Here is a 16,578-nt window from a genome sequence, read left to right as displayed (position 1 = left end):
GGCTGCAGGGATAAATCAAAGTTATATTCTCTCTGTAGCCGCTCGCTTCGAGTCATCTGCACGGTCCATGGGCTATGATCTGTCACCTCTCACTATACAGTAGTTGCATTGTATTCAGGTCAGCTATTCCTTGACTGACAACCAGCTCTGCACCCATTTAAAGGAGGTTCTGACCAGAAAATAGATAACTATAAATCAATGAGATAAGCCCTGTCTTAGGTCTGACTTCTGTTTTGGCATAATGTGTGGGGAGTACAAACTTATATATTGTTGAGGGCTGTGGAGTCTGAGTCGGTGCTCATTTTGTCGGAGTCGGTATAAAATGGACCGACTCCTAAAATATGTAATAAATTGGGTACAGTAGTTCAATGCAGAATGTTCTGAATATTTTTCTTAGGAATTTGGGAAAGTTATGAAATGTCCTATAAATGGCTGTTCTGTTCCTGATCTAAGGCTACATTCCCACACAGCGTTTTTGCTGCGTTTTTTAAAGAGACGTTTTTCAGCTGCAAAAGCAGATCAGCTTTTTAAAAAACTGCATCACCTGAAAGGTTTTTGAGTTCATAGATAATGTTTTCAATAGCAAAATCAGATTAGAAAAACACCACACAAACTGACATGCTCATTCAGCCCATAAACGGATCCTCACAAAACGATGTGTCTGAATGTCATTTCTTGAAACTCATTGACTTTGCTGGGCTGCCCAGTGTTACTGCATTTTACTGCAAAAAACGGATCCGCAAAACACTGTGTGTGAATCATGGCCGTAGCCAGCGAGGGGCAGGGGGGCATCTGCCCCCCCCCCTAGAAGCAGGGGCACGCACCCATCAAAACTCACTTGTATGCTGCAGTGCTCCTGTCCTGCAAAGGCTCCAGACTGCAGGGGGCAATCTCCCCTCCTCTGTCCTGTCTTCTGACGTCTTCACCAGAGAGAGGAGGGGGAGGGGTTTTGCCCTGCACAGGATCCGATTCCTGGGCCTCGAGCTGGAGAAAGTGAGAAAGTTGTGCACACGCTGCAGCTGGCAATAAGAGATTGTCTGCAAGCGGGACATGCTGGAAATCTGATTGGAAAAGTGAGGAAATTGGTTATTGTCACCAGAACTCCTAAAATTGAATCCTTCTTGAAGAGACATGCTGGGAATGGGGCAATTGTCGATCAAGCCACTCGGTGGGGCATCACTTATGCAATGATTGAGCGATTGCTTGAACTAAAACCGTTTCTTATAGATATGGCGAACCCTCTGGTAACCCTAAATGATGTTCAATGGACCCAGGTGGCTGAATTGAAGGAATTGCTTAATTACCCATTTACCGTGACTAAAAAATTACAAGCTGAGGATTTAACTCCTGGCATTTTCATAAGGGAGTGGAAGAACTTGCTATTTTGCCTGTCCCAAAGAGGAGGTTTAATCGCAGATGGCATTTCTTCTTCAATGAAACGGAGAGAGACACAGCTATTGGAAAATAAAATTTTTCTGGCAGCTGTTTATGTGGACCCAAGTCATCGTATATGTCTGGATGATCAACAACTTACTAAAGGAAAAGAAGCTCTGACTGAGGTAGCAGTTAGGATGAGTGGGCTACAGGAGGACTGCCAGGCGCAAGAGGACTTGGGTCCTGACAGTGCTACTGCTGCCATATCTTCATGCTCATCAGATGAGGAGTTTGATTTTGACAAGTATTTGGATGACATGGAGCAGGCAAAGTGTTTCCGCATGGAAAAAGATTTCACTCCGTCTCCTATAGCAAGCAGATTGACGATATTTCAGCAAAATGTTTCACTTGCTCTCAAAGAAATAGAAAAATTCAACCGTTCATCAAAACTGACTGTGCATGAGGCAATTCCTTTATACCCCGTAACTGTTAGAGATGTTGCCCATGTGGTTACGGCTTTGCCTCCAACCCAAGTTAGTGTAGAGAGGTTGTTCTCTGGCCTTAAAATTATTAGGTCAGATTTGAGGTCATCTATGAAGCAGGATCCGATGGAGGCAATTCTATTTCTTAGAACAAATTCATAGACTGCACAAATGTTATTTAGTATGTTTTTGTTGATACTGTTCTTTGCCACTTACATAGTTTATTACATAGTGATATATATATATATATATATATATATATAAATAGATATATATATACACTGTATAAATAGATATATATATACTCGATATTACATAGTGTATTACATATTTACAATTTATTACAGTTTTTTGTGTTCTAAAGTTGTATTCCAATAAATATATATTATGTTCTATCTAAATATCTTGATTATTGGATCATATATATGATTAAATGTCTGATGTTCACATTGTGCTACAGTAAATTTTTCACTTAAATATAAGCAATATATGTGGGAGTCGGTGTAAGGGAAATTGAGGAGTCGGAGTCGCAGGTTTGGCTTACCGACTCCACAGCCCTGGTTGACAGTCCTAAATTGCAGCCCATCTCTGTTACCTTTAAAGGTCTCTATTATGTAATTGGAAAATAAGTTTTATAAAAGAGACAACACTTTTAAATGTGAAACTCTTTTGTATGTTGCAATTCATTTTACAAAATTGATTGAGATTTTGCAGTACCATAGATGCAGATGCCATTGTTTAAAATTCTTGGTTTTGTCAAGTTAAAATATTTTACTCTTTTATGCGTATGCCTTTTTCAAATACCGTACTTTTTTATTTTATTTTTATATAAGTGTTACCATACCTATGAGGGACAAGGAAGGGAAACAAGATTACAGGTTTGTATATTTCTTTATCTGTATAATATTACCATACTATATTTATATGTACAAGTGCATATACAGTGTTAACTATCTTCTCCCTGCCTCATCCTATGTGTTAAACTAAGCCGCTTTCTCATGCTGTGATTTTAATTGTGGAAATACATATGAGGATTAAACGAGATAAACAAAAAAGTGACGTATTCTACAAATGTAGGTCATTGCATAACAATAGAAGTATTATTACGAGAAAAAAAAGCTATGCCTGGTTATATTCCCATATGTTTTACCTTATTAATTTTTTAATCTTTCTATTTATAAAGATTTATGCCAGAACCTAACCTCCCCCCTTTGATACTTTATGATGCCAAGTCATTGCCAACTAACGTGAATGCTGACCAGGTCATAAACATTGACCTGATTAGGGAGAAGCTCCCAGAACTTCCCAGCGTCACCAGGGAGAGGCTCGTCGAGCAATATGGAATATTACTTGAACATAGTTATACCTTGGTGGTAAGTAGCCTTCCATATTTAATTACTATTTATTTGTAAATCATACTGTTCATACAGTGAGCTCTTGTCATTAACAATGTCTAAAAGTTGAAACTGCTATAATGTATTTAAAGAAGCGCTCCCATCAAAATTATCTTCTTAATATATTGCAGTCATCATATTATATAGCACTGTGTACTTACAATCACTCATTTTGCCCTTCTCCCCTGTAAATTCTTCTCTTTTCCATTAGGTCTATGACATCACGTGATTAAAAAGTACATCACTAAATCCTTCTAAACTCTATCTAGAAACAGGAGGTCAATTTTCCCCTCATCCATGACAGCACACCTGAGAGAGGGATCTGCCCACTGAGGACCGGAAACCTACTGAAATGAAAGGGTGGTACCTCTCCCCCGCATCAATTGGTTTCCTGTACTTGATGGGAACCTTGTGCTGGAATCGGCTGTTTAGAGAGAAGATTTTTTTTCGTACCCAGCCCTGTCCCAGTGTCTGGAAGAGCAGGCTATGTGCCCGTGGGCTGGCCTTCAGGGTACTGGAGGCTTCAACCAGTAGGGGCTCTGATGTACGGAGATGTGTTGCATGTCTCGGTCCACTCCCCCCCCCCCCCCCCACTGCAATCCCTGCTCTTAGCCTCCGCTGTGCAGCATGCTGGCTGCTGGCTAGGGATGCACTTCTGGTATGGGCGTGCTCCGCTGACATCACGGGTGCAAGGCACACTGGGAATGGGCGTGCCAGAGTGACGTCCGGGGAAGTGCCCTAGGCGAAAACGCAGGCCGTAACGCACGAAGATATAATGCGTCCTGGTTTGGACTGATTGGGGAGGGATGGGCAGTCACCTTGCATCGGAGGAGGCGGAACCGAGGAGTAGGAAGGGGGGCAGTCCACAAAACAGCACTTGTGCTCAAGCTCTCCTCTGTCATGAAGGACCAGAAACAGCAGCAGCAACCACTACCACCAGCTTACAGTCAGTAGCATGGGTATAGTAAAGGGGCAGCCATTCAGGTGGCAGGAGCAGCAGCTGGCCCAGCCAGAGGAGTGGAAGGTTGCTAGACTCCTCGGTGTCCAGAAGGGATGTCATATGTATCTTTGAACAGCCTCCGATTCCAGTACCTTTAAAGTGATCTTCAGAAATGTCACCATTTTAATAGGGCCTTGTTCTTTTTTTTAAATCACTAGGAGCCTAGAAAAGCTAGCACTATATTAAATCCTGCTAGCAGTGGACTGGCAGAAGTTGTTCAGACTGCATTAACAAAACAATCAGTGAAGAGACCCCAGACTTGGCTACAAGCCTTAGAGTACCGTTACACTTAGCGATGCAACAGCAATCCCGACAACGATATGGATCACTGGTGCATCGCTAAGTGGTCGCTAGTGAGCTGCCACACAGGCAGATCTCACCAGCGACATAGCAGTGGTCGGGGGTCGCTACTTACCTGTCAGACGTGGCGATCCTGACGTCCTCCCGCCCGCGTCCACGCGTCGCTCGTCGGCGCCACAGGAAGCCCAGCAGGAAGCAGACGACGGGAAATGGTCCAGGACGTTCTCGCGCGATCAGCGATAATCAGCAGGGGAGCCAATCGGAGGTAAGTATCACATGTAGCGATATCGCTAGCAATATCGTTGCTGCGTCACAAAACCAGTGATGTTACAGCAATATTGCTAGCGATATCGCTATGTTTAACGGGCCCTTTAGATCTGTTATCAGATATTTAAAAAAAAGAAAGAAAAGACCTAGGGAAGTCTCTAGTGATTCTGACAAAATTCTCCACTATCTGATTGAGAATATCGTAGTGAATCCACATCCTCCTCAGCAGAGGACACCGATAGGCTAGTCAAAGCAGTTAGGTCGACAATAGATCTAAAAGAAGAGAAAGCATCTACAGTTGAAGCCATAAGTTTGCATACACTATATAAAAAGACACATATGCATGTTTTTCTCAAAATCTAACATGAAATCAGAATAAACCTTTCCAGTTTTAGGTCAATTAGGATTACCATAATTATTATTTGCCAAATGCCTGAATAATGAGAGAATGTTTTAAGGCATTTTTATTATTTCAATTTTCCAGAAATCTCTCAGATGTGCTGTCATGGGTGAAGGGAAAACACCAAGGTTAGTTACTGGTAGACGGTTTTTCCAGAACCCAAGACAGCAACCGTATATTCCACCCCCCCTCCTTATCACCATATGGGTGTGCATTGGGTGATTTTGTGTTGATTATGTATATAATTAATTTGGAGGTCCTCTCATGCGCTGTAACCCAACTGATGTGGGGGAGAGGTACAGCCTTTTTATTTCAGTAGGTTTCTTGTCCTTGGTGGCTGGATCCCTCTTTCAGGTGTGCAGTCATGGGTTCTGGAAAAACTGGCTGCCGGTAAGTAACCTTGATATTTTTTCTGCGCGAGTCACTGGAAAAATCTCTGACGGGATAGGAGGAAGTAGCTGGGTCAGGATGCAAAGAGAATGATACAGATACTTCCTGTTTCTACCTATAGAAAAGAGAAGAATTAGCTGGGTAGAAGGGCAAAATTAGCAATTGTAACTACACAGTGCTATATAACATAATGATTGCAATATATTAAGTGGATAAAAACTTTGATGGGTGTGCTTGTTTTACAGATAAAAGGTACTATATTGCTTTACTTTGGGTTTTGTCAGTCCACATCACAATGACTCTGGTTAGTATAGCTCTCATGCAGTGTTGGGGTCCTGCTTTCAAATCTGAGCAATGACCACATCAGTTATAGCGTTTGTATGGGTTACCCCCAAGTACTATGGTTTCCTCCCACACTGAAAACATATACTAATGAATTGATCCTAGTTAGTGAGTGTTCTTAGTAGTGAAAAATAGATTGTGAACCTAATAATTGAGACTGTAGAATAATGTCTGCACAATTGGGTGAAATTCCTTTTACGTATCTCTAGTGGCTGATTTAATCTTAATTCACCAACATACTCAGCAGCGTCCATCAATTGTGCTGTGCTCTTCTCTGTATTTTTCTTGCTTTTAGCATCACTGATGTGCAGGTAAAATGCATGTACTGCAGCTTGCTCCTTCCAATATTGGGTAGGAAAGGGCTGAGGTCCCATAGCGATTTTCTCTGGACCTCATCACTCTTATATTACCGCTATGGCATCACTCTGCACCACTAACGTGAATAGTGCTGAGTTACAGTGCTTAGACATTTGTGACACAATGTAGGGAGGAATTAACAAGGAGCCACCACTCAATTGTTTGGGGTTTGAGCTATTAATACAGTGTAATCTAGCGATGTCTTCACTTTCTGTGACTAGAATATTACTTAAAATTAATCGTTCTTCTCAGTAGTGTTTGGGGAGTTGGTTAAAATTTAATGTTTTTGTTTATGTACATGGGCAGATAAGTGAATTGAAGCTGATCATACACTTAAGAGCTGTTTCCGAATGCTTGTTGTGCAGACAGCTGTCTCTCCCAACTCCCCCATAAAACAGGATTTTTGGTTGCTTACCATAAAATCTGTTTCTCTGAGGCTTCATTGGGGGACACGGGAACCATGGGTGTGGCTGCTGTCACTAGGAGATTGACACTATGCCATGAAAAAAATGTTAATGCCGCCTCTGCAGTATACACCCCTTCGACCAGCTGTAGGACAGTCGGTTAGTAAGAAAGCAGTAGGAACATTCATCAAAAACATGGCGATAACAATTAAGCTAAACATGGGATGGTGCTGTGTCCCCCAAAGAAGACTCTGAGAAACAGATTTTACTGTAAGCAACCAAAAATCCTGTTTTCTCTTTCGCTTCATTGGGGGACACAGGAACCATGGGACATGGGATAAAGCAGTCCCTGGGGAGTGAAAAAACCAGAGAACTCACCACTGCCGCCTGCAAGATTCTTCTACTTAAGCTGGTGTCCGATGAAGCGTAGGCATGGACCTTGTAGAACCTTGAAAAGGTATGAACAGAGGACCAGGTAGCCGCCTTGCACAGTTGCATGGCTGATGCTCTATGGTGTACCTCCCAGGAGGCACCCACTGCACGGGTAGAGTGAGCCTTAACGCCAGGAGGAGGCACTCTGTTCTTAACCCGGTAGGCCTCCAGAATTGCCATTCTGATCCAGTGGGTGATTGTAGCCTTGGAGGCCGGTAGGCCTCCTCTCCCGCCACCTGGAATGACAAAAAGCGAGTTTTTTTTCCTGAAGGGAGCGGTCCTAGCCAGGTAAACCCTTATAGCCCTGACCAGGTATAGCTTATTCAGAGAGTGCTCCAGAGGATGAGCTGGAGCGGGGCAGAATGAAGGAAGGATTATATCCTCATTTAGATGAAAAGTGGACACCACCTTGGGGAGAAAGGAAGAATCAAAAAGGGAGGGCGACACGAGAGGACCGCCAGCTCTGAGACACGTGTAATAGAAGTGATGGCCGAGTCTATGGAAGTCTATGGAGCACAGGAATTCCTGTTCCTCCATAGACGCAATCACCGACCGAATCGACTCCATCCTGAAACGCCGTAGGCGAACCCACTTCAGCATCTTGAGGTCTAACATCGGTCGAACTGACCCATCCTTTTTTTGGTATCACAACCAGGTTTAAGTAGAAACCTGTGAAGCGTTTCTGCTTGGGAATGGGAACGATGACTTCTGAGTTGAGGAGAAATTTGACGGCTGCAAAAAAACCTCGGGAGAGAGAAGCTTCTCTTGGAGGCCGGGATAAGAAAAAACGGTCTTGACCGAGGCCTAGCAGATTTGCTGTTGGAGCTTCAGGTACCCAAAGACGGGGTGACCCGAAAGGAAACCCTCTTTTTATCCTTAGGCTCCCTCTGTGAACCTCGGTCATAAGTGTCTGTCGTTGGAGTACGACGAAAAGAATGAAAAGGTTGGGCCTTTCTTTTCAGGGAGTATCGACGAACTTTGGACTGGGGGAGAAAAGAACTTGTGCCCCGGTAGCGTCCTTAATGATTTGGTCCAACACTGGACCAATGATGCTGGACCCATGAAAAGATAGGCCAGTAAGGGATTTTTTTTTTATATAAATCAGATTGCCAGGCTTTTAGCCAGACCGTCCGCCGGATAGCTACCACGTTATTGGATGCCTGAGATGCGCATAATTCGGCATCTAAAGCTGCTGATTCCATGTACCTCTCTGCCTGTGAGATCTGATCCGTGAGATCTGCCAGTTCTGCTGGCGGAGCCCCGTCCAAAATGCCCTGTCTAAGCTGCTTCACCCATCTGGTAACTGATTTAGACACCCAGGCTGAAGCAAAGGCCGGACATAATATGGTGGCTGCTGCCTCAAAGGCGGATTTTGCCAAGAATTCCACCATTCTGTCGTTAGGATTCCTAAGCGCTGCCCCACCAGCGAGTGGAAGGACTGTATTGGTAGCTAGTCTTGAGGTCGTCCAGTTAGGCTGGTTACATATTTGCGTTTGGAGGCGCAGCGGACGCTCACCGTGAAGCTCCGCCCCCTGCCACGCCTCCGGTCAGCTCCACCTATGGGCTCATGCCGCTGCATGCGGTCTGCGTACCCTATCTTTAGCATTGGGTACGCAGGCCGTGCACAGGTATGCTTTTGCCACCGCATGCGTCCTTTTGACGGTGCGGCGACCTGCGCCAAACGCAACGTGTTGCATTTTGGTGCGATCACCGCACCGTCAAAAGGACGCATGCGGTGGCAAAAGCATACCTGCGCACGGCCTGCGTACCCAATGCTAAAGATAGGGTACCCAGGCCTCATGCAGCGGAATGCGCATGAGCAGTGGGCAGCAACTAACAGAATGATTTTTAACAGGGAAAAATGCAAAGTACTACATCTGGGCAATAAAAATGAAAAAAGCATATACAGAATGGGAGGAATAGGGCTAAGCAACAGCACATGTGAAAAACACTAGGGTATACTAATAGATCACAGACTGAATATGAGTCAACAGTGTGATGCAGCAGCAAAAAAGGCAAATGCAATTCTAGGATGTATTAACAGAAGCATTCAGTCTAGATCACGTGAAGTCATTATTGCCCTCTACTCCTCTTTGGTCAGACCTCATCTGGAATACTGTGTCCATTTTTGGGCGCCACATTTTAAAAAAGACATCAACAAACTGGAGCAAGTTCAGAAAATGGCGACCAGAATGGTGACCGGTCTGCAAACCCTGTCTTATGAGGAAAGGTTGCAGGATTTGGGAATGTTTAGCCTGCAAAAGAGAAGACTGAGAGGAGACTTAATAACTGTCTACAAATATCTCAAGGGCTGTCACATTGCAGAAGGATCATCTTTATTCTCATTTGCACAAGGAAAGACTAGAAGCAATGGGATGAAACTGAATGGGAGGAGACACAGATTAGACATCAAGCAACATCGTGATATCAGGCATGAAGAGACAATATTATCTGTAACAGTATCAGCTATACCTCCTGATGAACCGCCACGGTGGGGAAACGCGTTGAGGGTTTTCTACAGACATGATAAGTGACCATTTATTGTTTATCAAGTATATCTGAATTTATATACCCCCCTAAGTGGGACCAGTTGCTATCATGCCTTGGAAGCATAAACTGGGTCACATGATATGATGTGGATGTATTTTTATTGTTATACTTTGGCATTTGTATGGGATTCTGCACTAGACCTAGGGCATTTTGATCCTTTCAACCTTGCACTATCTGAAAATTGTTTTCCCTTCTGTGATATCAGGTACTAATAGGGAAGCGAGGGAAAGTCCTCGCTGAGTGGGGGTGCAAATATCATACTCTTAGGGTCCCAACCTCCACGGTTAGGAAGGTATCAGGCCTTATTTTAGGGCTGTGCAGCATTCTAGATTAGAGTTTTTTCATATTTTGGCATTTGCCGGTTATTCACTGGGAAGGTGTTTTTTTAACATTTATCTAAATAAATTGTTTTTTAAGGGGATTTGTATGTTCACCAACTTTTTTCTCTAATTTCCATGATATTAGTAGTTTTCTCTCAACTCTATGATTCTAGGTGCAGCTGACCGGAGGAGGCGCGGCAGTGGGCGGAGCTTCACGGTGAGCGTCAGCTGCGCCTCCAAATGCAAATGTGAAACTAGCCTTAGTGGTGAGTTCCAGAGGGAAGGGATACCGGGTCCCGAAGCAGCTTCCTCTCTGAAAGCGCCTAGTCGGATTCTGCCTCTCCCTGGCCAGTATTTCCTCAAATTCTCTGTGGTAAGCGAAGACTTTTGAGGGGGACTTATGCCTCTTAAACAAAAACACCTGCTCAACGGGTTTCGATGCGGAGTCCTGATCGTTAACGGTCTCGTTGACCGCGGCAATGAGCCCCTGGACCATATCCTTGATGTCCTCGCAATGCTCCATCCCAAACTCTGAACCCTCCTCTGAGGGTGTCTCTGATAACGCCTCGCTGGATTCCGGGGAGGAGGATCGGGAAGGGGCAGACCGTCAGACAAACTCTGGTGGTGAGATGGAGCGAGAGGGAGACCTGGACTGGTGATCCTGTCTGAGCCTCTTACGGCCTCTGGAGGCCCCAAAAAGGGACTCCTCCCCTGTACCGGAAGTTGTTGGAGTCTGAAGTGGCAATTTGTCAAGTACCATTACCAGGTCTGTGACATCTTGGTAAGGTCATCCACAGATTTAGACAAGGAGGAAGCCCACCCTGGGCAAGGAACTTCATTGTCCCCGGGGGCAAAAGATGACCCCTGGACGGCAGACAAGGCAGCGTTATCATCCTCTTGAGATAATCCAGGGGGTCTGACAGTAAAGGAAGGGGGCTATTCCTGCTTTCCTGCATAGGAGATACAGTGGGTTTACTGCAGTATAGACATAGAGGGGAGGACTGACCTAAAGGAAGCCTGACATTACATGAGGTACATACAAAGTATTTTATGATGGTGGCAGAAGAGGAACGAGACCTATCTCCCTTAGGCATCCTGACTGCCCAACTAACTGACGACGGTCTGGGGAGTAAGAGCGGTGGAAGAGGAGTGACAGCGTAGCACTCACAGTACTGGTATTCTGTGTGCCCGTCGTCAGGAAAGGCCGGCTGGAATCTGCTCCCGGAAAAAGAATCCCGCCGCTCCGAGGAGAGCGTGGAAAGATCGTGGTGTGGACATCTGTTGCCGGTGTCCGGAGCGTTTATGTGCCCGCTGGAAGCCGGTGGGCGGAACTAGGTTTCAGGACCCTTGGAGTCCCAAGATGGCGCCGGTCTCGTAAGAAGACTGTAGTGGGCGGGGCCCCCCCTGGAAGTGCTTTGCCTTAGTGACGCCTGCTGCGGGGAGAGTGAAAGCTAGGCCTGTCGTGATGCCGAATCCTAGATTTTTTTGCACCCCCGCCGCTGCCAGGGAACCGAACGCCGCTGACCGAACAAACCAGGAGGAGCTGCTGAGACATGGTATCACTGGATGGGGCGCACCTCTGGACTCCACGTGGAGCCAGGGTTTTTGTCCGTCCAGCCCCCCACAGGGGCTCTAGGGAAAGGAAGGACCTGCTCTCTGCAGAGGTAAAAACAAAAAACACCCATCTTCCTTTTTTTTTTTTTCTTCTTCTTTCTTTCTGTCCGTACTGAAGGTTAACAAGCAAAACAATTCCCGCATCTCCCCTTGTGGGGAGCCGCATTACCTGAATGACAGGATTGCTGTCCTAAATCCTTTCCGCAGGATGTCTCCTTTTACCATCAGGCTCTGGTGGATGAGTGATTGGAGACGAAGGTCAGGGCTGGGTCCGATCGCCTCAACACGCTTCTGTGCTGTGCTTAAGGCCCTGCCTATGAGAGCTAGGAGGATACAGGGTGGCCGTACACGCCGTACTCAAAGCTCCTATGCGGGATCATAGTAGTGACAGGTTCACTCTGTAACCCTCCAACGGTTACCTAAAAAGGAACGACGCACATTGAGGTAGGCCTGGGTATGAGAGCAGACCCCTGTCCACCTCCTGCTGACACTAAGCAAAACTGATTGTCCTACAGCCGATCGTAGGGGTGTATACTGCAGAGTTTACATTTTTTTCATGGCATAGTGTCAACCTCCTAGTGACAGCAGCACACACCCCATGGTTCCTGTGTCCCCCCAATGAAGCGATAGAGAAACGTGTTTTCAATAGGCTGAGAAGAGAAAACCAGACTGCATTGCCAAAAACATGTTGCACCTGAGTACAAAAGGATCCTACATTGAATGTCAAACTTCCTAATTGGTGTCTTCCCTTCATCTTCATCTCTCAGCAGAGATTTAGGAGACCTCCCCTTCTCATCAACTGGTCGGCGCTTCTCTGCTGTCTTATAACTGATGTGTATAGTTGGCTTCAAAGTGGAAACCACTCACATGGAAGCAATATTTGTTCTCCTCCTAATTTTCCTGTAAACCTGAAATAACTAAAGGGGGCTTTACACATAGCGATATCGCTAAAGCGTCACCGATTTTGTGACGCAGCAGCGATATTGCTAGCGATATCGCTACATGTGATACTTACCTCCGAACGGCTCCCCCGCTGGCTATCGCTGATCGCGCGAGAACGTCCTGGGCCATTTCTCGGCGGCGGCTTCCTGCTGGCGCCGACGAGCGACACGTGGACGCGGGCGGAGGACGTCATCATCCCCGTGTCTGACAGGTAAGTAACGACCGCTGCTGCGTCGCTGCTGAGATCTGCCTATTTGGCAGGTCACTAGCGACCATTTAGCGATGCACCAGCGATCCTGACGGGTCATATCGTGGTCGGGATCGCTGGTGCATCGCTAAATGTAACGGGGCCCTAAGACATAGCCGAAAAGACTAAATTATATGGTGCAAGAAAAAACTATTTCCCTTACCTTTCTCTTGCTGTACATGCATATTGTTGCATTTTTTATGACCTGACACCATTCGGCAGCATTTAAGTGCTTGAGAAGACACACCTTTCATAGAAAAGTACTTAGTGGAAGTGTTATAACAATGCAGAGTTGTAACTAGTGAAAGAGCCCACTCCGCATCGTAACTTAGCCTGTTTCTATGACAACTTGTTGTCAATTATTGTGTGAAAAGAAGATTCAGAAACTATCGAAGCGTGCTAGGAAGGTTCAGGAGAGGTGCTCTCAGCGCTGCATTACATTCTGGATACTTAACTGTCTGGAAAGAGAGAGGATTATTGTATTAGTTGTTGACAGAGCTAATTAAATATGTTTGGCTTTGTTGTGGCTCCACTCAGAACCAGTCTGATGTAAGTTTTAGGAAACTGGAAGGTCTGTTATTTTCTGTAATGTGTGCTAATTGTGTTGAAAATGAAACATTATTGAAAAGAACAATTACCTGCTATCAGAATATGAGAACTTTCTTTACAGTACACAACATGTAACAGACCTCTCTGTTCTCGCGCCTGCCGCCTCCTGTGTTGGGCACTTCAGTTCAGTTTCAGTGGCAGAGCTGACATCAAGGAAAGGTTTGGAGATTTCAGCGCCGTTCTGTGTGCTGATCACCCTACGTGCTCTGCTTATCAGCTCCTCTGTAGAGGAGAGGAGAGGGAACGACTCTCCCTTACAGCTGCAATTAATGTTAACAAAAGTAGCTAAAGGTCCTGCTGTATGGTCACTTGCTGGACCCACTCAGCAGACCAATGACAGATGATATGGTACACTGCATTCTATTTATTTTTATCCCCATATAACGGATGTCCATTCCCAGGTATTATATTCCATTGCAGCTCTGATGCGCTTTTATTAGTCTGACCCATTGTGCTTGTGCCGATCCAGCTTCAATTACATGTTTACTTTGCTGTTTATCTCCTTGAATGCCCTTTTGTATTTGATCCCTGGACTATTTTTAAGGTACTGTCACACTTAGCGATGCACCAGCGATCCCGACAACGATATGACCCGGTCAGGATCGCTGGGGCATCGCTAAGTGGTCGCTAGTGAGCTGTCAGACAGGCAGATCTCACCAGCGACGTAGCGGCGGTCGCTACTTACCTGTCAGACGAGGCGATGAAGACGTCCTTCCGCCTGCGTCCACCTGTCGCTCGTCGCCACAGTAGGAAGCCGAATCTGACGACGAGATACGGCCCAGGCCGTTCTCGTGCGATCAGCGATAACCAGCGGGGGAGCCGGTCGGAGGTAAGTATCACACATAGCGATATCGCTAGCAATATCGCTGCTACGTCACAAAACCAGTGACGTTATAGTGATATTGCTAGCGATATCGCTTAGTGTGACGGGCCCTTTACTCTTCTGCCTAATGCCTGCCAATCATTGGACTTAAAAGTCAAAATCGCTGTCAGGGGATAGCCTGATTTGATTCCGTCATTGTAGGTGTCCTGATCCAGAGTATCCATATTTCCCTTTGTACCTTCTAAGCGGAGTGTCTAGTACCAAGACTGTCCGTGGTAGCCTTTTTGAGTGATGAATTTATTCAATAGACTGTTATGTACATTGTGAATATTATTATTATCCCCGCCGATATGTCTTTTTGCAGCAGTCATTAAGGCACCTTATTCCTCAGCGCCACCAAATAGGTGTATAACATCTCCACCCCCACCAAATAGACAAATGCAGAGCAGTTGTCAGCTCAAATACTATAGCTGACACCCAGCCTTATTTACCGCAATTGGTGTGAGCACCGATCGTAGTTGTTTAGCCCTCTAGATGTCACTCATTACAATGTCATCTAAAAGCATAACTCTGGGACTAGGCTCCTTTAACACAGCAATCAGCACTGATTGCTGGGTCCCATGGCATTCCAAAGCCAGGTAATGGCCTCAGAGTCTGTCAGACTAACTGGTCTCAGCGGCCCTGCCTTGAAGGGATTGCCCTGCCTTAGGGTACAAGTCTGCAGTCACTCTGCCGGCTGGTGAAGTCTGACTGCCGGCTGGTGGTTCCTCACAGTGTGCACTGTCTGGATTCTCCTGGAGCAGCAGGCGTGTGTCCTCAAGTACGCGATTTGCAACTATGTGATCCCGTGCAAAGTGAACATGCACATATTAACCCAGTTGATTTTTGCCCCTAATAGTAGAACCTACAGACTTGTCAGGTATATTAATCAGGTGTATTTGCAATAGATTTCCTAAACCTTTTGGCATGATGTATGATAAATACACATAAAATAAGATGATAGCGTTGGACTTCCGGCCTGACCAGTGGCATAAGCTGGCAATCTAATTTGTATGTAGAGCTGCCAACTGTTACCCAAAAGATGATGTTGGGGAAAATAGTGGTCAGGCAGTTTGAATTTAAAGGCTGTCTCACCTCCAAAAGTGAAATAGAAGTATTTAGACCTTTGTATAGGGTACTTAGCCCCTAAAAAAACTACACTTATACTTTAGATTTTAGTAAACGTATTTGAGAGGGACTTATTTCACATATGGAAATGAGGGGGCGTGGTGCACCATTGGCATGGCCAAGAGATTGGGGCACCTTTTTTCTACCTCAATTTCAATTTTCCACCCCTCCCCTCATGATGATTGGCATTGCTTACTTGTGTGGCAGTGTTTGTGTGTACAGGGACTGTTCTCATCGCTCTCCTTCATATAGCAGCCGATGGCTGCACATAGGACTACAAAGCAATGGCAGATGATGCTGACCGGAGAGGGATGAGAATGTTTAATTTCAGTTTTGGGGATGACAGACTCATATTTGTTTTCTGTAAAATACACCTCTGTCAGAGGTGTCTGGCAGCGACTTTCTCCTATCTCACAATTTAATACATATGAACTCTTAATGAATTGTAGGTCTTCACATTTGGCTCCATGATTTGACAGTCTGGTGGGCGAATCTAAGCTTGGTAGATTCTTAAAGATTTACTATTCGTAGTGCATGGTGCACCCTGTAAAATGTCGTGAAGGACAGGTGATACTCTGGGTATAGGCCTCTTATTTCAAGTGAATAGTGATGTTAATGCTGCATCATACAAACAGATTTTATCCAATTGAATGCTTACAATTTTGTGGCAGCAATTTGAGTAAGGCTACGGTCACACTCTCAGTATTTGGTGAGTATTTTACATGAGTATATGTAAGCCAATACCAGGTGAGGAACAATCAGGAAAAGTATAATAGAAACACGTCACCACTTATGTATTTATCACCCACTCCTGGTTTTGGCTTACAAATACTAGTGTCAAATACTGACCAAATGCTCGACACATAGCCTAAGGCCTTTTCTAGCATAACTGCACTTATGCACAAAGCAGCACTAATAAAGGCATGGTCTGATAAGAATAGTGTGACCTCCATCCCATTGAACCCTCTTGGGTGGAACTGGAGAAGATCTTGCTACATCAGCGTCTGACCTCACAAACGCTCTTTTTACTGCATGGTCACAAATTCCCACAGATGTTTTATAATCCTTTTCATAAGATTTCATAGCAAGTAAAGCATTTTATAGCTGCAAAAGAGGATCCAATTCTACATGAACACCAATAGGTTTGTTGTGGAATGCCATACA

The 16,578-nt window shown here is 45.2% G+C and overlaps 1 protein-coding gene across 5 annotated transcripts in view; it reads left to right on the top strand.

Moving 5' to 3' along the window:
- GATB (glutamyl-tRNA amidotransferase subunit B) overlaps window positions 1-16,578 on the top strand; it is a 252,889-nt gene that overhangs the window by 163,696 nt on the left and 72,615 nt on the right. For all 5 annotated transcript variants that reach the window (XM_073576265.1, XM_073576264.1, XM_073576261.1 and 2 more), the window contains 2 exons: window positions 2,690-2,734; window positions 3,040-3,229. In XM_073576265.1, coding sequence (XP_073432366.1) covers window positions 2,690-2,734; window positions 3,040-3,229 — 235 coding nt within the window. The remainder of the gene's footprint in view (window positions 1-2,689; window positions 2,735-3,039; window positions 3,230-16,578) is intronic.

The sequence above is a fragment of the Dendrobates tinctorius genome, unplaced genomic scaffold (genome assembly GCF_039654945.1).
Source record: "Dendrobates tinctorius isolate UK_male_01 unplaced genomic scaffold, ASM3965494v1 ptg000008l, whole genome shotgun sequence".
Classification (NCBI taxonomy): Eukaryota; Metazoa; Chordata; class Amphibia; order Anura; family Dendrobatidae; genus Dendrobates; species Dendrobates tinctorius.
This window is presented reverse-complemented; position numbering and strand designations above follow the sequence as displayed.